At 36.6% G+C, this 25,004-nt stretch overlaps 5 protein-coding genes across 7 annotated transcripts; 4 read left to right on the top strand and 1 right to left on the bottom strand.

Moving 5' to 3' along the window:
- Nucleotides 1–1,004: 1,004 nt before the first annotated feature.
- On the top strand, nucleotides 1,005–2,698 carry LOC140816739 (mitotic spindle checkpoint protein MAD2). The gene is made up of 7 exons (XM_073176164.1): nucleotides 1,005–1,341; nucleotides 1,491–1,506; nucleotides 1,600–1,730; nucleotides 1,808–1,928; nucleotides 2,021–2,124; nucleotides 2,238–2,359; nucleotides 2,448–2,698. Exons 1-7 carry the CDS (start codon nucleotides 1,269–1,271, stop codon nucleotides 2,502–2,504), a joined length of 624 nt encoding a protein of 207 aa, XP_073032265.1. The 5' UTR covers nucleotides 1,005–1,268; the 3' UTR covers nucleotides 2,505–2,698.
- A 6,469-nt stretch (nucleotides 2,699–9,167) lies between these two features.
- Nucleotides 9,168–11,297, top strand: LOC140816586 (uncharacterized). The gene is made up of 2 exons (XM_073175943.1): nucleotides 9,168–9,274; nucleotides 10,178–11,297. The coding sequence occupies exon 2, from the start codon at nucleotides 10,209–10,211 to the stop codon at nucleotides 11,133–11,135; it is 927 nt and encodes a 308-aa protein (XP_073032044.1). The 5' UTR covers nucleotides 9,168–9,274; nucleotides 10,178–10,208; the 3' UTR covers nucleotides 11,136–11,297.
- Nucleotides 11,298–12,650: 1,353 nt separating this feature from the next.
- On the bottom strand, nucleotides 12,651–16,549 carry LOC140815955 (F-box protein SKIP14-like). The gene is made up of 2 exons (XM_073175004.1): nucleotides 14,563–16,549; nucleotides 12,651–13,933 (listed from the first exon to the last, which is right to left on the bottom strand). The coding sequence occupies exons 1-2, from the start codon at nucleotides 15,601–15,603 to the stop codon at nucleotides 13,376–13,378; spliced, it is 1,599 nt and encodes a 532-aa protein (XP_073031105.1). The 5' UTR covers nucleotides 15,604–16,549; the 3' UTR covers nucleotides 12,651–13,375.
- Nucleotides 16,550–19,542: 2,993 nt separating this feature from the next.
- On the top strand, nucleotides 19,543–22,140 carry LOC140816984 (probable carboxylesterase 16). Of its 2 annotated transcripts, none has more exons than XM_073176504.1 (3): nucleotides 19,543–19,890; nucleotides 20,570–21,929; nucleotides 22,018–22,140. In XM_073176504.1, exons 1-2 carry the CDS (start codon nucleotides 19,577–19,579, stop codon nucleotides 21,054–21,056), a joined length of 801 nt encoding a protein of 266 aa, XP_073032605.1. In that variant the 5' UTR covers nucleotides 19,543–19,576; the 3' UTR covers nucleotides 21,057–21,929; nucleotides 22,018–22,140. The 2 variants fall into 2 exon arrangements, with proteins under 2 accessions (XP_073032605.1, XP_073032606.1); XM_073176505.1 differs by lacking the exon at nucleotides 22,018–22,140 and having other exon boundaries at nucleotides 20,570–21,292; nucleotides 21,556–21,921.
- On the top strand, nucleotides 22,067–24,728 carry LOC140816985 (protein HHL1, chloroplastic-like). Of its 2 annotated transcripts, none has more exons than XM_073176506.1 (5): nucleotides 22,067–22,494; nucleotides 23,212–23,349; nucleotides 23,938–24,024; nucleotides 24,152–24,199; nucleotides 24,352–24,728. In XM_073176506.1, the coding sequence occupies exons 1-5, from the start codon at nucleotides 22,216–22,218 to the stop codon at nucleotides 24,499–24,501; spliced, it is 702 nt and encodes a 233-aa protein (XP_073032607.1). In that variant the 5' UTR covers nucleotides 22,067–22,215; the 3' UTR covers nucleotides 24,502–24,728. The 2 variants fall into 2 exon arrangements, with proteins under 2 accessions (XP_073032607.1, XP_073032608.1); XM_073176507.1 differs by having other exon boundaries at nucleotides 24,152–24,245; nucleotides 24,352–24,482.
- The last annotated feature ends 276 nt before the right edge of the window (nucleotides 24,729–25,004 follow it).

Raw genomic sequence — 25,004 nt, 5'->3', positions numbered from 1 at the left:
AGAGTAGGTCTCTGTCTCACAAATCTTTATCTGTGAGACATGTCAACCCTACCGATATTCACAATAAAAAGTAATAATTTTAACATAAAAAGTAATATTTTTTCATGGATGACCCAAATAAGATATATTTCTCACAAAATAAGATTCGTGAGAATGTCTCACACAAGTTTTTGTCTGCTAAGAAATATAGTATACTTTTTGTTCAAGTCTGAAGCAATTTTATTTTTTATTTTTACTTTTCCTATGGCCTCCCAGTTTTAATTTACTTCAAGAAAACAATTTTGTATGTGTCAAAATAGAATGTGGATTGGGCCTTGGGCCTTGGGACCTTTTAATGCAACATGTAACCTTAGCATCGATTTTGGACATGATTTTTCCTTTCTTTATCTCTTACTTTTAAATCTAACGAGTTTTATTTTTCCCAGAAAAAATTGGTATTCAATTAACAATACCAGAAGTCTTCTGGAACAGGCGTACAGCAGCTTGGATACACAAGGGAATTGGATTCAAAAATCCATGTTAGTTCCCGAGCTCGTCAATCAGATGGATGAAACTTGATCGACTGCATATATCTATTTCATGCAGAATGAACGAAAAACTGAGAAATATCTACGGAAAGCAAACAATACTATGCGATGTTTGTTAAAACATGGATATTAATTCGTAACTTTTAGAATTTATTCTTAATATTTTAATCACCATATTTTTGAGATTGGAAAACAATGAAATTAAAACATCTAAAAGAACGGATAAAATTTGAAAATAAGAATATCCACTAATTTATATTCTATGTCATTCGATCGACATATGTTTATAAGTTTTTTATTTTAAAAAAAAAGATTATCAATAGTATTTATCTCTATATTATGTTCTTGAATATTAGTCATTGGATTAATATATATGTCAATTTGCATAAATATATAAGATATCCATATAATCTGGTTGTAGCATGAACTAATATATGATGCATTGTGTCAATTTAAAAACATTTCGACCGTTGCACATCAACGCAGATGGAAACTAGCCGTTGCATCCCAAATTCCCAAATCAGACTTTTCAATCCACGAATATGCCCTAATTCATCGCTTCAAATCCCACCACTTATCGATATCTAATTCTCATTCTACGATCGAGAAGAGGGGAAAAACAATACTCTTGCCTGCTTCGCTTGGAATTGATATTCAAATTGTCGGTTACAACCCAGTCGATCCCATCATTCCCCTAGTTTGAACTGTAGGGTTCAACAGTTGCAGAGAAGAACGGAAGCAATGGCCTTGAAAACTGCGACCAAAGACATAATTACTCTTCGAGGATCAGCCGCTATTGTTGGTGAATTCTTTGGTATTTTCCCATATATTTTTTTCGCATTTAATTCCAATCACATTCTTCGAATTTGTGTTCGCCTTTTAATTTTCTGAATGGGTTTTCTTCCCCTGATTTTGAAGTAACCATGACTAATATATACTTTTTATGGTAATATTGTTTCTCAGGTTATGCTGCAAATAGGTAAAGACTACGAAAATCCTTTTATCTCGAACGTTTATTTTCTTTCGATTTGTGTAACCTAAGAAATGGAATTCTAACTGTAAATTTTTTTAGCATTTTGTACAATCGTGGAGTTTATCCAGAAGAAAGTTTTACAAAGGTCAAGAAATATGGGCTTCCTATGTTGCTTACTCAAGATGATGGGGTTAAATCCTTCATTTCAAACTTAACCTCTCAGCTTTCTGGTAGTTTTCAATTCACCTTTCATGGAATAGGATTTACATTTTTTGTGAGAATTTACGAGTTCGTTAAATTCTTGAAGAGTGGCTTGAGGCTGGGAAACTACAGAGGATTGTTCTGGTGATAATGAGTAAAGCCACAGGTGAAGTTCTAGAGAGGTGGAACTTCAGTATTGAGACAGATAGCGAGGTTGTTGAGAAGGGGTAATTTCTCTGTCCATTGACAAAATCTAAAAAAACCGTGGATTTTTTTTTATGTTGGGGATGTTTTATCGAACTGATTTTGAGTTATACAGAGTTTCAAGGGAGAAGAGTGATAAAGAAATAATGAGGGAGATTCAGGCAATCATGAGGCAGATTGCTTCCAGCATCACCTACTTGCCTTGTTTCGATGAACCATGTAAGAATAGAAACTAATGGGTCCAAATATTTTATAACATTTGATATAAAATCAATCATGTATCGTTGATCCATGTACTTATTATTATGTATGGTTGGGGTTGGGGTTTTTAGGTGTGTTCGATGTTTTAGCATACACAGACAAAGATTGTGGGGTTCCGTTTACTTGGATTGAGAGTGATCCTAAGCTGATTGCCAATCCACAGATGGTGAAACTGCATTCTTTTGATACCAAGGTAATTTTCTTTCTGCATTCTGCAGTCTATAACTCTGGTTGGAAATTACCCTTGAATTCATTAGTCTGGTTGGTGGTTTTGCTTGCAGATTCATAAGGTTGATACTCTTGTTTCTTACAAGAACGACGAGTGGGACGAACCTTGAATTTGAAGAGCTTCTGTCACTGAGATTGATTAGTTTTGTCCACTGAATCTCTTTTTATTCAAATTGGTGTCAGAATATCCGATAAAGTTTGATGTTTTTTTTATGTACTATTTTGTGTTTCCATACTCATATTAAGGATTTACCAAATTATATTATTGCCTAAAAATATCCAATGAAAACTAGCTTGATGTGTACTATTTTGGTCTTTTTGTTTAGTAACACCCCCTTCCCGTATTATTAATATTTATTCAGTAGACAAAATTTTGAAAATATTTTAAGATCATTAGCAAGTCAATAGCCTAATTTTACTGAATTACCAAGAAAATTAACATCTTATTGAAGGAAAATTCGTAAAAACAAATTTTATTTTTTTTAAAAAAAATTACATTTATTATTCCTCCGCTAAATCCCAATGCTTTATCCAATCAATTTTCCCATATCAAACAATATTATCGTGTTTTCTATCATTTATTCAAAACACTATATTATGCCAACAATGGATGTATGCATTTGCATGTGCTCAATTCGAATTGATTCACCATGAAAATGGATAATAGATCAGTTAAAGTGTTCAGTTCATGGCATTAAATAAGATTACCACATAAATTTTTATTGTCATAAACTTCAATAACAATTGTAGTTTTCATTTTTTTAAATAATGATGGAACTCACATTCGATATCATTCAGTATGCACCGAGTAAACATTAAACTAACGCAGTTTGTCTTTTCCAGTTTAATTACAATGTAACGGAGAACGATGGTTTCTGGAATAGTACAATACCCCCATTACAGATCCAATAGTCGCAATAATTTTCCAAAACAATATGGTCTACTTGATATGTAAAATGAAATAATTTAATGATGACAAAAACTTGTGTGAGACGGTATCACGGGTCGTATTTTGTGAGACAGATTTCTTATTTGGGTCATCCATTAAAAAGTATTACTTTTTATGCTATGTGTATTACTTTTTATTGCGAATATCGGTAGGATTGACCCGTCTCACATATTAAGATCCGTGAGACGGTCTCACATGAGACCCTACCCTTGAATGATTAATAAGTGGTTGATAAAGAATGATTTTTAAGTAGATCTCTTGTGAGACGGTCTCACGAATCTTTATCTGTGAGACGGGTCAACCCTACCGATATTCACAATAAAAAGTAATACTCTTAGCATAAAAAGTAATATTTTTTCATAGATGACCCAAATAAGATATTCGTCTCACAAAATACGACCCGTAAAACCGTCTCTGTTAAATTTGATCTTGAAGCGAACAGAAGAAACCAATTTATTGAAGTAATGCTCAAGTGAGTTTTGTTACAGGTGATTACGCCTATATATAGGCGTAAAAGTAAGAAGCGTTAATGCGCTTTACTAATGCGCTTTACTAAAACAAATACTAAGACTAATAATGTTCAACATCCTCCCCTCAAGGTTGCAGCGGAATGAACAAAGCAACCTTGAATGATTACAATTAACACGTCACAAACAACACATCAACCACCACTCTGAGGTTGATGAAGATCTTGAATGCCAACTTTGGACAACAAATAGGAATGTTGTGTGCTTCCAAGAGCCTTATAAAAATGTCAGCTAGTTGCTCGGCAGTAGGAATATGGGCAGTAACAATTGTCCCATCTTTAACTCGCTCACGCACAAAATGACAATCAATTTCAATGTGCTTCGTACGTTCATGATACATCGGGTTCGCTGCAATGTGTATGGCAGCTGTGTTGTCACAATAGAGGGTAGTTGGTGCTGACAACTTAAGACCCATATCTGCTAATAATCTGGACATCCACACAACCTCACAGGTAGTGGAGGCCATTGCCCGATACTCAGCTTCTGCCGAAGACCTGGATATGGTGTGCTGCTTCTTGGTCTTCCAAGACAACAAAGAGTCTCCTAATTTGACACAATACCCTGTGAGAGAACGACGAGTCATTGGGCATGAAGCCCAATCGGAATCACAATAAGCATTGAGAGAAGAAGATGTATTCACTGATAACATGACACCTAAACCAGGTGATTTCTTGATATATTTAACCACACGAACAGCTGCATCGATGTGTGATTGCTTCGGTGAGTGCATGAATTGAGTTAAATGTTGCACCGCGTAGCAAATATCTGGTCTTGTAATTTTGAGATACAACAACCGACCCACTAGGCGTTTATACAGACTTGGATCTTCCAACAGGACATCCTTCGAACTGTTATCACCAGAATCACGCATGATAACATCCAACTCATGACTTGTGAGTTTCTTATTTTGCTCCATCGGTGTATCATACGGTCGAGCACCTGCTACACCCGTTTCCGCAATTAGTTCCAGCGCATATTTTCGTTGATTTAAGTAGATTCCTTCTTTGGATTTGGCAACTTCAATGCCCAAAAAATACCTTAAGTTGCCAAGATCCCTGATTTGTAGTTTACAATGCAAAAAAGCATGCAGTTGCTGGATAGCCTTCGAACTACTGCCAGTGATGACAATATCATCTACATAGACGAGTAGGAGAGTGACACAGCTTGGTTCATGTTTGACGAACAACGAATAATCATGCTGAGATGGCTTGAAGCCTGCTTCAAGCATAACATCCCCAAACTTAGCATTCCATTGGCGAGAAGCTTGTCGTAATCCATACAAGGACTTTCTTAACTTGCATACCTTGTTCTCTCCTTGCACGTTATATCCTTCGGGGAGAGTCATATATATCACTTCATCTAGGCCCCCTTGTAGAAATGCATTAGTGACATCCATCTGTAATAGTGGCCAGTGATTGATAGCCGCCACTTTCAAAAAACATCTAATAGTCACAATCTTTGTCGTTGGTGAGAATGTGTCATGAAAATCAATCCTCGGTTGCTGTGTATAACCCTTAGCTACAAGTCTCGCCTTGAAACGATCCACTGTTCCATCAGGCTTGAATTTAATCTTGTAAACTCATCTACAACCAATGGGTTTAACAGTCACTGGTAAATCAACCACTTCCCAAGTATGATTATTCTCCAATGCTGCCAATTCTAAGTTCATCGCATCTCGCCATCTAGGATCTGTGATAGCCGTATGATAAGAATTTGGCTCTGTAATTGAAGACATAGCAGCAAGATAATCTTGGTATGAGGAAGAAAAGTTGGAATATGTCAGGTACTTTGATATGGGATAATGACATATGGCTGAATTGGATTTGGTTAATTGAGAACAAGAAAAATCCTTCAACCAAATGGGGGGAACAATGGCTCTTGCTGATCTTCGCAATGGTGGATCAGCAGGAATCTCAGGATGAGTAACAGGGGCTGAAGCAGAAGCTTCAGTATGAACTGGTGCAGATTCATCTTCAATAGAAGGAGTGGCACAAGGAAAAATTGAAACTTGAGAATGTTCAGTGACAAAGGGAAATATATTCTCATGGAATGTCACATCTTTGGAAACAAGTACTCGTTTGGTATGCAAGTCTAGGACTCTATATCCCTTTTGAACGGTCGAATAGCCCAAGAAAACACAACGAGTAGCTCTAGGTGAAAACTTGTGGCCCACTGGCATAATGGAAGCATAACACAAGCATCCAAATGTCCTTAGATGATTAAATGTAGGGGACTTATGAAAAAGCATTTCAAAAGGTGTCTTATGGTTCAAAAGAGGAGTGGGAGTTCGATTAATGAGATAAACGGCTGTTAACACACAATCCCCCCAGTATTTTAATGGAATGGAGGACTGAAAACTCAATGATCTTGCCACATCAAGTATGTGTCTATGTTTTCTCTCGACCAATCCGTTTTGCTGTGGAGTGTATGGACAAGAGCTTTGATGCACTATCCCAAGTGATTGAAAAAGAGTATTGCAACCTGAGTTGAAGAAATATTTTGCATTGTCAGTCCTAACAATTTTGACCTTGGTTGAAAATTGAGTATCGACCATGGCGAGAAAGGAACGAATCATCTGAAGTGTATCTAGTTTAGAGTGCATAAGGAACACCCATGTACCTCTAGAAAAATCATCCACAATGGTTAAGAAATATTTCTCCCCATTGTATGTGGGAGTGTTAAACGGGCCCCAAATATCCATGTGCACTAATTCAAATGCCCGAGAGGTTTTACTGTAACTTTCAGATGGCAAACTTAGTCTAGATTGCTTTGATATAGGACAAATAGAACAATGTGGCAACACATCAGTGTAGTGGATAAAAGGTAGTAGTTTCATTCTACTAAAAGACATATGACCCAAACGTTTATGCCAATCATGAAAACTCACAGAAGTATGAGAAACAAAAGACTTGTCTACTGTCAAAGTATTACAACGTGTTTTGAAAGGGAAAGAACCTAGATTTTGTGTTGACAAACTGTTTGGAGCAAAGTGATAGAGCCCACCCTCTTCTCTACCAATCCCCATTATCCTCCCAGTCTTGAGGTCCTGAAACAAACAAACACATGGATAAAAGGTAACAAAACAATGATGTTGCTTGGTAAGTTTGGAAATGGACAAAAGATTGAATCTGAAATTGGGAATGTATAGCACGTTTTGGAGGGTAAGGACATTAGTTACAGGCACTGTGCCTATCTTGCTTATGTATGTTTGACTACCATTCGGCATTCGCACAGATTTAGAGGAATTTGCGATGGACTTCGAATTTTGCAACAAAGAAACATCTCCAACCATATGCTCATTTGCCCCTGTATCCACTATCCAGGCATGTGATGCATGATGTAAGTTGTTACCTGCCATATTTACCACTGGCTGTGTGGTTGATTGAAGATTTGTATTTCCAAGCAACTTCATAATCTCTGCATATTGTGCCGCTGTAAAGATTTGTGCACCCATTGGTGTATTAGATTGATGTGTATGCTGTGTCTCAACAGATCCTTCCTCCACGAAGTTTACTTCTCTTTGCACCTTTTTGTTCTTCGGAAAATCTTTGCCAAACTTCTTATTGTAAGGCTTTCCTTGTTGTGGCTTATACAACTTGTGTCCAGGTGGATAGCCATTGAGACGAAAACAGTAGTCTATAGTGTGTCATGTCCAATGACAATAATCACATTTCATATCTCTTTTGTATTCTGCATTTTTCTCTGTATTCTTATCCTTGTTCTGCATAGAGTAGAACACTGATGTTTGAGTTTCATTCGAATTAAGTTATCTATGCGACTCTTCCTGTGATAGCATGGAAAATGCTGGCCCAACAGTTGGCAAAGGTTGCATCATAAGTATCTGACTCCTAATAGGCACATAACTCTCATTCAACCCCATCAAAAACTGAAGCAGTCGTTGCTGTTGATCATGCTCAACACATTTCCTTGCCGTAGCACATTCACACGAAGGCAGAGTAACTAGTGAAGCATACTCATCCCATAGATGTTTCAATTTGCAGTAATAAGTAGAGATAGTGTTATTACCTTGCACCAATCTACCTATATCACGATGAAGCAAAAAAATTCTGGAACCATTCACTTTATCAAATTGATCCTTAAGATCGTTCCAAACAATCGAAGCCTCGGTGGAATAAACAACTCCTCCAAAAATCTCCTTCGAAACCGAATTCATAATCCAGGATAATACCAACGCATTGCAGCGTTCCCACTGTTGCATCATGAGGTTGCCTGCAACTGGTTGCTTACATGTACCATCAATGAACGCAACTTTGTTCTTTGCGCGCAATGCAATTAGCATAGCCCTACTCCAAATTCCGTAATTGTCAACTCCAGTTAGCTGCTCATTAATTAAGTTCAAACCTGGAGTATCCGAAGCATGAATGTTCATCGGATCATTGAAATTGTTGGCGCTCCCCATATTTGCAGAAATAGAGCAGAGAAATTGGATCGAAGCTTTAATTCCAGTCCAGAAATAGAACGCGATCTATGGCAACTCACCAGTCACGCGACGGTCAGCTGGATCCTTAGCTTATCGTCCTTGCTCTGATACCATGTTGAATTTGATCTTGAAGCGAATAGAAGAAACCAATTTATTGAAGTAATGCTCAAGTGAGTTTTGTTACAGGTGATTACGCCTATATATAGGCGTACAAGTAAGAAGCGTTAATGCGCTTTACTAATACGCTTTACTGAGACTAATAATGTTCAACAGTCTCACACAAGTTTTTGCCATGATTTTTAATATATTTTGATAGTTATATTATGTTTGATCTGTGAAATTAAAATATCAGAGAAATTGCTCAATCTGTGGAGATGTTTTCTCGTTCAGGATGAGATCAGAACGATAGTTGCAAAGCCATTGAAGTAAACAAGACCAAGACCGATGGACAAATATTGGTGGTTGTGACTATTTTTTAGGCTGCAATGTTTTTCTTTCGCTGTTTTTTTTTGGGACATAGTTCACAAGTGAATACATTTTAACAAAGCTAGCATCAACCTTTAATAAACAACAGGGAGCGGAAAAGTCGTAATTTTGTGAGTCATGTACCTTATACGAACTTTTAAATTTAGACTCCGTTCGGATTAAAAATGTCATTTTTCGTTTATTTTATAAATTAAAAAGTGTCCTAAAAACGAGTCAAACCCGGGATTATTAATCAAGCCTACCAAACGGGACCTGAAATGAAGGCGTTACTCTCACCATAGCAAGAACTAAATCTGAGCCCAAATATATTAATTAACGAGATAAAAAAACTAAAGTAGATATCCCAAGCCCAAGGCCCAATTCCCAGTCCAAACACCCGGTCAAGTGCCACCCTCCATCCCCTCTTAATATCTTGTTGGGAAATGCTTCAAGAAAACAAAAAACCAAAAAAAAATTGTTCGGAAATCGTCTTTTGAGGTACGAATTCAGCTAACCCTTGTGCTCCTCATATTGGGGAATTAAAAGCTTTATTCTTAGCTTTGAATGTTTGATATCTTTTAATTTCTGTAGCTTATTTACTTTTATTGATGCTCTTGGTGTGTTCTTTGTTGCTAAATTCTATAATGTGGTTATTTCGTCTCTTAAAGTGTGGAAAACCACGGGATTGGAGGCATCTAGTTTCAAGATTGTGTCTTTCCGGAGATTTATTGAGAACAAAAATAAGTTTAATTTCTTCTTAGGAACTGCTGCATATGGCAATTGAAGTTTATAGTTTGATTAAGAGGGTGTTTGTTTTTTTCTTTTTTTTCCTTTTTTCTGGATGTTTTGATTATTGACTTCAGCGAGGCCTGTATATGTACTTGGTCTTGCTCCTTAATATTTTTTTATGTGCCTTCATATACGATGGTTTTTCTGATATTAGTTTGGTAGTTTGTTGATTTTTTTCTCCTTCTGTCTTTGGGCTTGATCTGCGTGAGTTTCTTGAAAATTGGTTGGATACACTCATTTGCATTCGTGACATTGTAAATGTGGGGAAATTTTCTTTTTCCAGTGTGTATGGTTGAGCTGGGCTGATATACAGTTGAATCACGGTAACTTGTTTGACAGATATCGGATCCAATGTCGCTGCTGGATGAAGTCTGTTACCTGCAATAGTAAATGTTTTCTATGCTGGTTTACAGTCACACGACATGCTTTTTTGTGTTTGGCTAAAACATTTGTTGTGTGCGTAGCGGTGTAGTCTTAAGCCTTTTTTTTCTCAACTCTTGGCTTGATTCTGCCGCAGTTCAAATTTGATGCATTTTCCGTGTCCATATTCTGCGGTGTCCCTTATTGTAATGATGATAATAAATATTGTCTAACTGTGACTTTGTAGAACAGATATTTTTTGTTGATTGTGGGTGGTGGAGCTATGTCCAATGCCCATGTAGCTAAATTCCGTGGTATGCATAAGGCAGCATTACCACTTCCACGAAGAAGGAAATTTGCCGTAGATTTTATAAGAATATTCTCAACTTGTGCTTCACCATATATCTATTCATCCTCTCCTTTCATTTATCCATCGTCTCTGGTGTTGAGTGCACACATCACAGCATCAGATGCTCCTCAACGTTCTGATGAATGGTTTGCTCTTCGTAAGGATAAACTGACAACTAGTACATTCAGCACTGCATTAGGAATCTGGAAAGGTAACCGGAGATACGAGCTATGGTACGAGAAAGTATTTGCTTTGGATTTACAAGTAACAGAGGCTTCTAAGACGGGTGCTATGGAATGGGGAGTCCTTAATGAGTCCACGGCTATAGAAAAGTACAAAAGCATTACAAGTCGTGATGTGAGTTCATTGGGGTTTGCCATCCATTCCGAGGAACGGTTTGATTGGATTGGTGCATCTCCAGATGGGCTTCTTGGATGCTTTCCTGGAGGTGGAATCCTGGAAGTAAAGTGTCCTTTCAACAAAGGAAAGCCAGAGATGGCTTTGCCATGGTCGACTATGCCGTTCTATTATATGCCTCAGGTGCAGGGTCAAATGGAGATAATGGACCGAGATTGGGCAGATTTGTATTGCTGGACCCCAAATGGAAGCACTATATTTCGTGTATGTAGAGACCGTAATTATTGGGAATTAATACTTGGAATCTTGCGAGAATTTTGGTGGGAGAATGTTGTTCCAGCCAGGGAATCCCTTCTATTGGGAAAAGAAGAAGAGGCCAAATCATTCAAGCCCTCGTCAACTCACAAACAAACAGGACTTGTAATATTTAAAAGCATAAAGTTGGCAGGTGAAGCAAAGTTGCTGTGCAGGGAGATTGCTGGCCATGTAGAATTTTATCGGTGAATGCTTACATGAAAAGAAGAAAACTAACACCTTTTTGAATCTATTGATGTAGTATTTGGTCACCATGGATACGTCTTGTACTGTAGTTTCAATATTCTTACGCGATAAAAACAAATGTTAATTCTTTATCATTATAATGTGAAGAAACTTCTTGCATTTTTTCGGAATATCCAAAACTGTTCTCTATCCTTCTTTTCCGCCTAAATTTCTTCCTTTGGTATTGGTCCATACTTGGAATAGATTCTCTCAAACGGGTTGGCAGCAATGGCCCTCACAAGGACCTTGCAGCTAATGATGGCCAGATAAAACAATGGAAGAGAGCAAATGCCTCGCTTTCCTAAAATAGTGGCATATCCAATGGAGCTAAATCTTTTGAATCGCATTGCAAAACGGCTACTCTAGACAATAATCAGTGCATATTCATCGGAACTTTTCCTTCTTGATTTCTCTTTGTACAATGCAAAGAGGTTGAGAAAAGAAAAGAAGCTGAAAAAAAGGAACAGAGAGGTACGTGAGAGAGATGGACATTTACAACTCGAATGGGCTTTCTTGGGCGGATCAGTGGGATCCCGAGCCTATTCCATCTGAAACAGAGAATGGTAAAAAGAAGGGAAAAGATGGCTCCGAAAAGGGAAAACTAGGGAAGAAATTACTGAGCCTCAAGTGGATGAAGAACTTCGGCAAGAAATCTCAGAATAACACAGAGAAGATTTAGATTTTGTGGGAATGACCTCTGTTTTTATTGGTCTCAAAATAATTTTTCCTGTATTAATTATGCTTCGACTTTAATCTTTTGCATTATAATTGCAACAGGTCAAATATGGTGAATGGAATGCATATTATATTTTAACAATTCTGCAGATTTTAAATCTTGATTTTTATGCTTTCGTAGCTAACGGGAAATTCTCTGTTAGGAGACGGTATTTTATTGGATTGATGGATTTTTGTAACATGCCTTTTTGGTGACTTGCTCATAGAAACTCGGGTGTTCTTCAATTTCGTGCGAAATGTGACGAAAAACGCATGCAAAATTCCTTAAAATAGGGTGTGATGTAGATGTGCTTTAATCTTTACTTTGGCCATCTCAAATGTGACTCTGGGTATTGTTATTACATTAGTTTTTCCAATGTAATGCATAAACATGTATATAGTATGATGGTTACCTTGAACGATTGAGTTGGGAAAGTATCGCCGATTATGCATAAAATAGTGAAAGCTACCTAATTGAAACTTCTTCAAATTGCCGCTATGCCTTCCAAAGGTACACGCACGGTGTGGTGACATGAACTTCAAGTTAAAAGGGAAAAACATGGTAGACTTTATTTGGTCACGGTAAATCGAGCAAGCTACAGCGTATTTCAATTGTCGGGTATAGAATCCCGAGTGTACGTTCAGCTGATGAACATCTTCAAGTCATGAAGCATACACAGTTTGTGTAATTTAAGGATAGTTGGTGGCCGTATACTCACCCACGAACGTGTAATGACATTAACTGGAGAACACGACCAGACAAACTTTAACGACATTAAAGTTCTCTTATTAGTAAACATGTTTTCATAGAAAGAAAGAGCATTTTTTACTTCTAAGAAGTTAACAACCAACAACGCCAACACACGAATACAATATGTCAACATCCACTTCAAAGTCAAACAGATGCAGAAAGAAACAGAAACACCAACCGACTGCCAACTATAAACCATATAGGATGCTGTAGATCGAAGCAGCACAAATCCTGCAGAAAGTTGATGCAATCTTCCATTACATCAGCAACGATTCACCTACCTCAGACTTCACGAAAACAGCTCCAATCTTAAATTGTACAGAATCAATAAATCAATCTGGCCATTGGAGATCAAAAGCAGCTGCCCGGATGTCAGTCGAACCCAACTCCAGCTGATTAAGAAACATGAGAGATCGTAGAGCTCCCAAATCTCAATCAGCCGGAGAAAGAAACTTCACACCAGGAAACTTCACGTTCGCCGTGTTGAAATTTTTTGCTTCCTAATCATTTTCCTTTCGACTTTTTTGGGTTTTTCTGCTTTCATATTTTTTTCCATCTTTTTCTGTTTTTTTTTTTTGGTATTTTCCCTTTTTATCTTTCTTTCTGCGTAAATGTAAGAGGTAATCTTGCGTGCAGCAAAAAACCTGCAGGAGTCCAGGTGAACCCCGGACAAGGAGCTGGAAGCTCTAAAAGCTTCTTGTTTCGAGATTTCAAGGTACATCTTAGCAAGTAACCACATTCACCCGCTACCCATGAACATTGAAGTATCAAATGGTCCGCCCAGATCTCTGGAGAGGTCGATTTTATCATCCAGCCTATCTTGGTAACGGAGCAGCTGCTTAAAACAATCTGAACACACCAATTCCAAACAGAAAGTTTCTTCATATTCGGTGTCATTAACACACCTGCCACATTGAGCACACCTTGCTATACAGAGCGTACATGCCCTGCAGACTTGAGCTGTGTCATCTTTAACTTGACAACCCGTAGCTGGGCAATCATAAACCAACTTGAATTTCTCGCATTTCGGACACATTTCAATATCTATCGCACGATAATCGTCGTGTGGAAGATAGAGATTCCCTCTGTGATAGAAATGTGGCTTATGATGACTTTCAAGCTTGTCACCATCAACACCTAATAATACCTTCAACTCTTCATAATGTTCACGTGTCACACCATAGAATCCCCCAATTCGCAGGTGCTTTATGCTTCCAACATCTCCGTTAAAATTATACATCATGATGTTATGCACTATACCTTCAATACTGAGCCTTGTACATCCAGGAACAGACAACTGCACAGCAAAAAACTTCATAATTTAGAATGTGATAATATCAGAGTAGGAATTCAAACAGATCGGACAATTCTCAACAAGAAATAATTCATTCACAACATACCAAAGGAATAAGTTCCCGAATTCACATGACAAAAAATTTCACAAGGAAAGTGAAATGACAAATATGAGATATCTTTATTACACAAAAAAAAACATGCTGATTATCGGCTGGTTATAGTAATAGTTAGTTAATAGTTCTCCATCTTTTTTCAACGAAAGTAAAATTTTAAGGAAGATATTATCATTAGGACGCATCTAATCTCATTGTGTCAACAGAGCAGTTCAACACCTAAAGCCAAATGCTCGACAAGGTTAGCATATTCAACATTAATTAAAACTCTAAACCATCACATATAAAATCATATGATGATCAAAGAAACATGTTTCTCACACCATACGAAATTCAAGAATATAAACATGGAAAAAATCTGCATCCTTGTATTTATCATCCATTTACACTAAAAATAAATTGCCGATTTCAAACCTCCATGTGCTCATCAAAACGAGTATGAATTAGTGCAGAAAAAGTCAAATTACATTAAATGACAAAGATCGAAACTAGTAATCCAACAAGTTGAGTAACCGACCTTAGTTAATCTTGGATTAGCTTCAAGTATGCGACCCAGACCATCATCAGTTATTCTAGGGCATTCCACCAAGCTCAGGCACTGCAGCTTACCTAGAGCCTTGTTTGTTAATTGCAGAAGAACGTCATCTGTGATCCTTTCGTTAAGAGGCTGATCAATGTGGATGCTCATCCACAACAAAGGATCGCCTCGGACGGTGGAACATAAGGACCTACAAACCATTTCGACCGACAAAAGGTCCTTCACCCCCAGATAATTTAGAGCAAAAGCCAGAGCTTCATTGGGAACTCCAAAATTGGAAGCTCCCTCGACTTTTTCACCAAATTGAGGTTCACAACTGTAGCTAGTACTCCCATTATCATAGCCCGCAATATTCTTCACATCGCAAACGGATTGATAACCAAAGCCATATGGAGCCAATGCAACTCCTACATCTTTCTCCTCCCCATTTTGATTAACCTCATTGATCACATTCAATTTCTCATCAGGTTGAACATGGCTGGGAAAAAAATGGATGCCCAAATGTGGTTTCTCATAGGCCTGAAAATTGCTTGGAAAGGACCAGCTACCCACATTCGAATTCTCATTGAACTGAACATTGCTAGAAAACGTTTGGAATTTCAAAGCATTATTCCAAATAAAATTCCATCCCGCAAACAATCCATGTTCTTCCTGGCCAACCGTAACATCGCTACCTCTCACATACTCACCATAATCAACCTCCAAGTCCTCAAGCCATCCAGTGATGGCAGTGAAAGTAGTCTTTATATCCATGCCAAATGGATCGGAGGGTAAAAGATCAACAATATCCTTGGCTGTTGACTCTGAAGAGCTACATAGATCAACTTCATCCCTTCCACAGTTTATACTTCGCTCTTCAATTTCTCCTAGGCTCCCATGCCATAGACTATAATAACCCTCCCCGTTCTTGTCAGGAACACCCTCAACAAAATACCCATTCACAATCCTCAAAGGTGATGCCCATTTTTCATCAGAAACGTGAGCTGGGAGTACCGGGCGATGCGAGTAGTTCAAGGCCATTTCAACAACTCCACGAAATCCTAACTCTGAATCTTTTCCAATCTCCTCTGATAAGCCCCGGTAGAAAGGAGATAAACGGGTAAAATATTATTCTAACCAAAAAAATGAAAACGCCCCTTCTACCCTTTTTTCCTCTTTTTTGTGTGTATTTTTCAACCTTCTCTTTTCCCAGGTAAGTATTTTTCAAGAAGATTCAACAAGAAAACCCTCGATTTTCAATAACTAACAAAAATAACGCATCAAAAACTTCACTGAGTTTTTCTTGTGAAAAACCCTAAAATCATATTATCTCCAGCTAACCATAGAATCAATTCCAAAAATAAAAAATTAGAATCCTCCTTTTATGCACAATAAAAGAATAAACGAATCCCGAAGAAATTAATGAGGGTAAAAAATAAAAACAGAAACTTTTCAGCCTACGGATTGAAGACAATTTTATATTTCTAAACAGCTAAAACCAATGGGCTCAGAAATATATCAGACCTACCCGCACGTAATGAAAAGAACCAGACAAAATTTGTAAAGGGGAAAACAGAAACCTGATCTCTCACGGAAAACCCCAAACCCTAATCTTTTTTGTATTTTTTTTTACCACGACGACCAAAAGAGACACCACGCCGATTGAGCTTGATCGACGTTCGTAATTGTCAGCTTCGATCAAAACCCTCCAATAAAACAAACAATGAATTTTTCCAAGAAAAAGAAAAACAAATACAACAAGTATGAAAAGAAAAATTACTTGGAAGGGGGAGAATAAAGGAAAATTGGAAAGAAAATCGAGTGAGAGAGAGGATTAGGGATTTGGAAGAGGTGGAGGAAACGGACACGTGTGAGGAGCGAAGATGTATTCCCGGCGTTTACGGGTGGAAATGGTGGCGGGAGGAAAATGTAAAAGGAGAGGAATTCCTTCACTTTAGGGGAAATTGTTTCTCTCTCGCTACGGAATGTTCATATGTTCATATATTCCAAATCAAAGGTCCGATTTTATTTGGTAAATCTGTTTTTTTTTATAATAATAAAAAAAATTGATTCATCTTTAATATGGAAAATATTCATTTTTTACTGTTAACATAAAGTCAAACAAAAAATAAACGCGCGGATATGTCGATGTTTTCGTGTGATATTTTATAAAAAAAGTAACCGAAATCGAACCTTTTTTTCCCTATGCTAGGGGTATACTATAATGTTGGTGTTGTGCATATGAGTATATCTCAGTTAAATTTATCTGCATGCCCACGCATAAATTCGAGGTTAGTCTGAATTAAAGTTGAGTGAGTCTCATGTGAGACCGTCTCATGGATACTAATCTGTGAGACGGATCAACCATACTCATCTTCACAATAAAAAGTAATATTCTTAGCATAAAAAATAATATTTTTCATTGGTAACTCATATAAGAGATCCGTATCACAAATTCAACCCGTGAGACCGTCTCACTCAAATTTTTGCCATTAAAGTTATTACTAAACATGACGGCTAGTCAAATTGATTTTTTTTTTTAATCAATTGTGCTACGATACATTAAATTCAATTAATATTAGGAGAAAAAAAATCAAATTTATCGAAAATCAAACTCGAGTTTGTCAAAAAAACACTCAAACAAACAAAAAAATTATAAATATCGAGATGGGATTTTCTTTTTAAATGTCAACTTATTACAAGTTTAATCGAACTTGGAGTTCAAATAAATTTATTTGTTTATTTGGTTGATATATATATCTATCTTTATATATATCTATATCTATACTATACATTAAGGTTCTAACTAATAGAGACAAAATGGATACCAACTTTTTTTTCTCATTTTGCCCATATGTCATACTAATATTACAATTTTATTTTTTTTTTGAAATTGTAAAAAACACTTTTATTTTTATTCCAAAAAAAAAATTTATTTGTAATTTTTTAAATTCCAACAATTCAAATATCACTTTAATTCCTCGATAATTTGTCAAATTTTACTTTAATTTCTCGATAATTATAAAAAGACCGTACACATACGCACCGCATGTGCAAAGTAACTAATAACTGTTATGCCTGAGCATAGGAGACGAACGAAATTACTCGCATGATATAGCTCCCACTATATTGCACTTCAGTTCCTCGCCAAACTGTCGTAGGATCTCTCCTCAATGTTTATAATTATGATGTTATTTTTATTTTAATATAAATCAAATTTGAAGAAATTTTATTCCTTGGTTTATTCCTTGATATATTTTCCTTATCAATTACTTTTCTTTTGATAATATCCTTAGTATTTTTACCTTTCTGGAGTATGATTTCGTGTGGATTCAAAAGACTCAAGATATTATCTCTAAGATATATTATCTTTGTTTCAATAGAGTTTGCTTCCTAATAAAATTGGTTTTCATGTTTAATAGGACTAAAAATGAAGTGGGTATAAATAAGAGATAAAGATACTTATCTCTGTGCTTTTTCTTTTGGAGTGAGAGACGAAGAAGTTCGAAGAGTTTTCGAGAAAGAAGCCATCCCGTACTACTGTTTTGAGTGTTGCCGAGAAGTGCTTACATCCGATGACGACAACACCTAATCATTGTGTTGATTAGTGTGTTGATTTTTGAAGATTTTTTACTTCTCGGTTGATGCATCCCTTGTGTACTGGTGTTACGGTTTGTTAGAGGCTTAGGATGCAATTTGTTACTCGCTTTATAAGGGAGTTGTTTTATTCTTTCACTAGTATTGGTTTTTGTAAACTTGCAAGTTTTTCTAGTGAATTATTTTGCCCTGAGGCACCGCACAAGTATTGTATACTTGTGCATAATTAACTATCTAGTCTCCTGTTTTGTTATTATTTCAATTAAGTGTTGATGTGTTAAATATATCGTTTCCGCTGCATGTTGTCGTGAGTGTTACAACACCTACGTACAACACCTAACCTCTTACTCACACAACACTCACCCTCATCACACTCACACTGTGGGAACAGAACTTTCAAAATTAATTACAAAAAAATAATCTCAAAAGAAAATTTTTAAAAAAAAATTATATAAATATATAACACGTGCGTCAAATATATACTAGGTTCATAGAATACACCACGTATGCTAGGTTCGATAGTAGGTGTATAGGTGTTGTCTGGGCCCCATGCACACCTTTGGGCTTTGTTGTTGCACCTATTATATATCTTTTTTTTTATGATCATGAAATCAGCTTACAATTATTCTCGGACGTATATTAGGTAAATTGAATTTTTGAGTCAATTAAATGGTATATAAATTATGTTAATCAGATAAATTATGTTGGACAAATATTGTTCGAAAAACTCTCTAGATAAAGTTTTAGTAATATATAAAAATTCAATAGAAGTATTGTTAATATAATCAGGTCAGGTTGAGAATTATGTCGGGTAGAGTTTTGTGAGACCCCGTTACTTCATTAACGTTAATTATATAAATTACGAGTGGTAAATCAACTCATAATATAATTATAATTAGAACTAAAATTTGAAATTAGACAAATATCGAATTATGATGGATACATGGGTGTGTATGGACTCATATACAAAATAATCCATTAGATTTTAAAATAAAATAATATAAAAGGAATAAAAGAAATAAATGAAAATGGTTGCAAATTGTTTATTTTTTTTCCTGTTTTACGTGTCTTGGACAGGACAATGTCAATTCGTGGTTTGAGTAAAAATTGAACTCGTGCCTTGCATCACGTGTGTAATTTGAAGGAAAAAAATATTTGCAAAACATTAACTCCATTTAATAATCGAAAGTTCTTAGAAGTTAAAATGATGAAAACATGAATATCTATCGATTTCTTGGTTTAGTTTCTAGTCAAATTGACCACCAATGATCATGCTGTAATAAATCGGAGATAATATTTTTTTCTTCTTTCTTATAATAATTTATTACAAAAGAATTCTTCATTAGTGTAAAGTCAACGAAGATAGAAGCATGCATGTGCGATTTTGATTCATAGAGGGGGGTGGGTGAGTGGGGGAATGATAACGTTAGCGAATGATGTCTTTTGTAGGAGACTTGCGAAATTGTGTGATACGGTGGTGGTGGTCGGGTATAGGTTGGCGCCAGGGAGTAGGTACCCTGCTGCATTTGAGGATTGGGTGAAGGTGATCTTGAATTGGGTGGGGAAGCAGGCGAATTTGGCAGAGTATAATCGTTCCATTGTGGTTGGAAGGGTTGGCAGCCATTGTTTAAGTTTCGGGAGCGCAGATGAAAGGAGGCATATTGTTGATGGGTTCGAAACTTCTATGGTTGTACTTGTCCCCTGGCTGGCTGCTCATGGAGATTTGTCTAGGTATGTTTTTTATTATTGAATCGAGCTGCCTTTATGAACAAAGCAAGTAAAGTTAATACACGTGCCTGCTGAATTTGTGAAAAAGGGTTTTTGTTTTTTGTATTTTTTTCTGGAGATGGAGTTGTGGATCTTGATAAATTTGAGTTACAAGTTAGAACTGTGATATTCTGTTCATGTTGTTTGATTTGAATGCTTAGTATAGTTTGGCGTTTGAACAATTGAAGCAGATGAATCAAAGCATCATCATTTCAGCTTTACACTTCGCGTGTGGTCATCGGGATGGCTCTGTATGAAGGATATTCCTGTTTGTTTACTATTTAATGTTATTCTTTTTGCAATGTGTTTCTTATTTTTTTTCCTGCTGCTTGATATCTGATCTATCTTTTCGGAAAGAAATGTATTTGCATGAGAAAAAGGCACGATGACGAGCGAGAGTGAAAAACTGATTGATTCCTTTGTAGAAATGTTGCAATGAAATCTACATATGATTAGATTATGTAGGTCTATTGTATGTTTCTTTTTTACTCTTCAGCCATCAGAGTTTCATCGCCTGTTTCCTGTAGCAGTATTGGTTCTTTACCATTGCTAAATTATAAATTTCATCCTTTTGTTGTTAAAACCCTCTTGTTTTGTTGTAAGTATTAGTCTTGTGAAGTAATTCTCTGGGACCTTGAAACAGATGTGTTCTTCTTGGAGTCAGCTGCGGTGCCAATATTGCTAATTATGTTGCATGTTATTCAGTCGAGGCAGGCAAGCTTTTAGATCCTGTAAGAGTGGTAGCTCAAGTCCTCAGGTATCCTTTCTTCATTGGAAGCAGTCCGACTCGTTCCGAGATCAAACTAAGTATTAATTCCTATCAGTACAACAAATCTATGTCAATTCTTGCATGGAAACTTTTCCTGCCTGAGGAAGAGTTTAATATGGTCCACCCGGATGCCAACCCTCTCGTGCCTGCAGGAGGGGTGCCTCTGAAGTACGTGCCCCCAACTCTCACAGTGGTTGCTGAACACGATTTGATGCGTGATCGAGCCATTGCATACTCAGAGGCACTGCGAAAGGTCAATGTAGATGCTCCTCTTCTTTATTACAAAGACGCCATTCATGAATTTGCAACCCTTGAGGCACTCCTCAAGCCACCCCACCCCCACCCACCCCCCGATTCATAGGCCTGCTCTGAGGACATTGCTCAAGAAGTACATATCTCTGAGAGGCTACGAGTTTTCATACTGAGTTGATTAAAATGGCATACAGTAACAATGAATTGTAAAAATGCCGTGACCTACAACAAACCGCCTTTACTTTTTTCTCTTGCAATTTGGAAAGAAAACAAACATCAGGGAGCTGAAGTCCCAAGAGAATTGCTTGAACTCAAATTCTGGTGAAGTGGCTAGAGGATATGGATGTAAGATTTTTTTTGTACAAAGTTTCTTACATTTTGAGGTTGTAAGAAATACAGTAAGACGTTAGGTTAAGGGTGAACCACATTGTTTTTATTCTTTTGGACACTGAGCTTCCTCTTTGTATATAGACAAGGGAAAGAGTTGTATATTTTATCTTCTCTACATGGTTATTGTCAATACCGAATTCAGCACTTTCGAGGGATTGAAGTCGTGATGTTACTTCTTCCATTACAATTTTAACACGGATTCATTATTTTCTTGTCAGATTTGGCTAGCACGAGACTGTAAAAATTGCCAAGGACAGGAAAATCCAGCTCTGGCCTCAGGGTGTTTTCTTAAGACCAGATCCAACGGACCACACACATTTTAAAAGTGGGATTTGCTGAAAATATATGTATTAACTCCACATGTATTTTAATCATGATCCGTTGGATTTGGTCTTACCCTAGGCCAGGGTCGAATTATCCCTCAGGGCCAATATATGGCTTGAAAAATAGTTGAACAATTTTCGAAATTCCGTGCAATGACAGTATTAAGTTACTGTCAGTTTTGTGATATGAGTGAGTTCTGTAGATTTTACGGACAGCCATCACCTTCCATCGTAGTGAGAACTTCTAAAGGTAGCACCAAACCAAATAGGTACTTGAATAACGCCTTCCTGACTGCCTGGAATTGAAAAATGCACGAGGTTTTAGTATATTTAACAACAACATTCCATTTATTTCAGCAAGGAAAACCGAGAAACAAGAAGTAACCCAATAAATAAATAAAGAGAATAGAGTATCATACAGAATAGTCGCGGCCTCGGGGATAAGATTAAGCCAAACGGTCCCCCATACGCGGTTGTAGCTACGCCACACCCACCAAATCAAGAACTGAAAAAATTTGACAGTTTCACTCCCTCTAAGCTGTCAGCAGATTATCAATGGAGGCGGGCATGTATTTGAATCAACTGGTGAAACTACCCTTGAACTCAAATGGAGGAAGAACACACGAAGAATCACTCATCAAAGACTCTCTGTTTTCTACGAAAAGAAACATAGCCCAGAAGCCGTGCCAGCAAAAGAAACGGTTATTGCTGATACGAGCTAAAGGCAAGAAAGGAATGGATGGTAGACAGTACCAGAGAAAACCTCCTCCTCCTTTGCCAAAGCTTGAAGATGATGGAAACCCAAAATTTGTTATTTTTATTCGTATGGCCAATGTTAGTTCTGTTCCGCATATCTTTCTTTTACACACAAGATTCTTGAAATTCTTTTTCATTTTCCTGTTTCTGGGCTATCGTATTTGGTAAATTTTGGATCTTTTGCTTCAATAATTTTTTTCCGAAGTTGGGATTTTTATTTTTTTTCTCCTAATCCTTTGATATGAGCAATGGTGTTGATATCACCTGGAAACCCCGAGATATTACCGGGGTATCAGTGTTTTTTCTTTTCCAACTTATTTTTATTTTCTCTTGAGATTTGACAACATGATTTTTCTTGAATAATTGCTTTGCTGGTCGTACGAGCTTTCGGAAATATTGTTCAAACTTTGGTTAATGATGAGTTGTGGCTAACAATATCTTGCATTGGCTTGTAGCATTGAATCATCGGTGTGGCTAACCAATTAGTCCATTGTTCATTATTATTTTCCGAAATCAAGTCATCCCGAATATTGTATACAAAAAACAATGCGAATATTTCTTTGCTATGTGCCTTCCGACTATATATTTTTTTGGTTATTTGTAATAGTTACTTTTACCCTCTTGAGGATACATTTAGTTTTGACTTATGAAGTCAGTAACATTTTATGAAAATGAAGCGTGCAAAGGTAGAGTTCTTGACATCCTTTTGTACCTAACAAAGCAGCTCAAATGCTCCCCGCTTTTGGTTCATGGGTTGCAAATATTTTTACCATTGGGAATTTTCTTCTTGGTCAGGTATACCTTTGGTATCCGCTCAATATTGTATCTGGAGGCGCAACTGCAAAAGTTATTGTTGCTGCAAAGGACACCTTTGTGGGGAAATATATATACAAAGATACTCTAGCTAGGAACCTTGCAGCAGTCATTTATAAAGTGAGTTTCCTACTGCTGTTATGGCCTTCATATATTTGGTGTACACTCCACTTGGCATGTTGATGATCCTCAAGGATGAGAAAAGTTGTTTCTATCTTTTAAAAATTTTAGTCTAGAGCAAATATTTTTTTCTTTCATGAAAATTTGTCAGTGTTGTAAACTTGTAATGGATTTAATCGTTATGTTATGACTTCAACCAGCTCCACAATCTATTGTTCTCCTTTTCTAAATGTTTTTTTTTTGTTTCCCACTTCTTTTCGGAGATTTTGGTGTCGAAGATATGATAAGGATGGTAAGAACTGTATGACATTCTTTTCCAGTCTGATAGATTTCTCAGAATATGGTGAGGAAATATTTAATGGCAAACTTTTCTGTCTTTGTTTGATTTAGCACCGTGACAATCTTAGAATCCGAATCTGTCTTATATCTGAAATCATATGGGCAGTGGGCTGTTTGTGAAAAAGGTGGTAAGTCACCTGAGGATGATATCTATGTTTACCCGTTAGCAGTGGGAACCACGCCATACACTACATTCTTTAAAATTCTAACTATCTGTATCGAATCTTAAACGTTCGCTTGTTGAAACAGGATGAGAAGGAGATGCAGAAGATGGCTATTAAACAGTTTCGTGTGTTGCGATCTGCCACTGAGTTTAAATATGGCTACAAGCTCATCGTAATGCCTTTTACCCTTCACTTTCTTTTGTATTTAAGTTTCTTGCTGAAAACACAGCCAATACGGAAGTACAAACACCACCACCCCTCTTCAATTTCTAATGTTGTTCCCTATATCTAACATGTAGGAAAACAACAGTTTGACTGATGCACTTGCTGCAAATAATGTGATTGAGGTAATGCTTTGGATATTGAATAATTCATATTCCGTGCTCTTAAGAGGTAGAAATTAAATAATCCCTTGATTGGAATTGAACTCATCTTCTTCTTTCCGTTTTTGTTTGTGAGTTCTGATAAATTTCGGGATCGTTTCGTGCAATTTTCTTAGCTCCCATCTCAGGCTGAACTCAAAACAGTATTCGATAAAGTGAAGGACTTCTTTGGCGATGCTAGGGAATCTTTCGGGAAGATGACATTCTTGAACTCGGGTAGTGAATCAGCAGAGGAAGATTCTAAAGAAAAATCGAGGCGAGCCTGATGTTTTTTCGGCTGAAACAAGTTGTACATGGATTTCCAATTGACATATTCGATTTGTTTCGGTTGTCTTCGAATTTGAACAGGGTGGAAAGTTGAACCTGCTGATGAATATGATAAAATTTATTTACCAGCATTAAGTTTTGTAAGCAATATCTGTTTGTTCATAGATTTCTTTAACTCGGAAAATTGTGTAATTTCACTGGTTTTGTATCAGAAAAGTGTGCTGTTTGATTCAATATGTACAAGTTTTATTTTAGTAATCACGGCTATTTTTGCATATTTAAATAGTAATTAATGGATGATTATTCTTTCTGTTTCCACTATCATCACAAAAATTTAATCTTCCATGTCACATATTGTTTAAAGATGAAGATTAACTATCAAATTATTTAAAATTTTAAATACAAAATTGGAATGGAAAAGATTATTCCCTCGAAATCATATTACATAAAATAATTATTTCATAATTGTACTTTATATTAAAATGTAATACGTAATAGTAAA

The sequence above is a fragment of the Primulina eburnea genome, chromosome 16 (genome assembly GCF_022965805.1).
Source record: "Primulina eburnea isolate SZY01 chromosome 16, ASM2296580v1, whole genome shotgun sequence".
In the NCBI taxonomy this organism is placed as follows: domain Eukaryota; kingdom Viridiplantae; phylum Streptophyta; class Magnoliopsida; order Lamiales; family Gesneriaceae; genus Primulina; species Primulina eburnea.
This window is presented reverse-complemented; position numbering and strand designations above follow the sequence as displayed.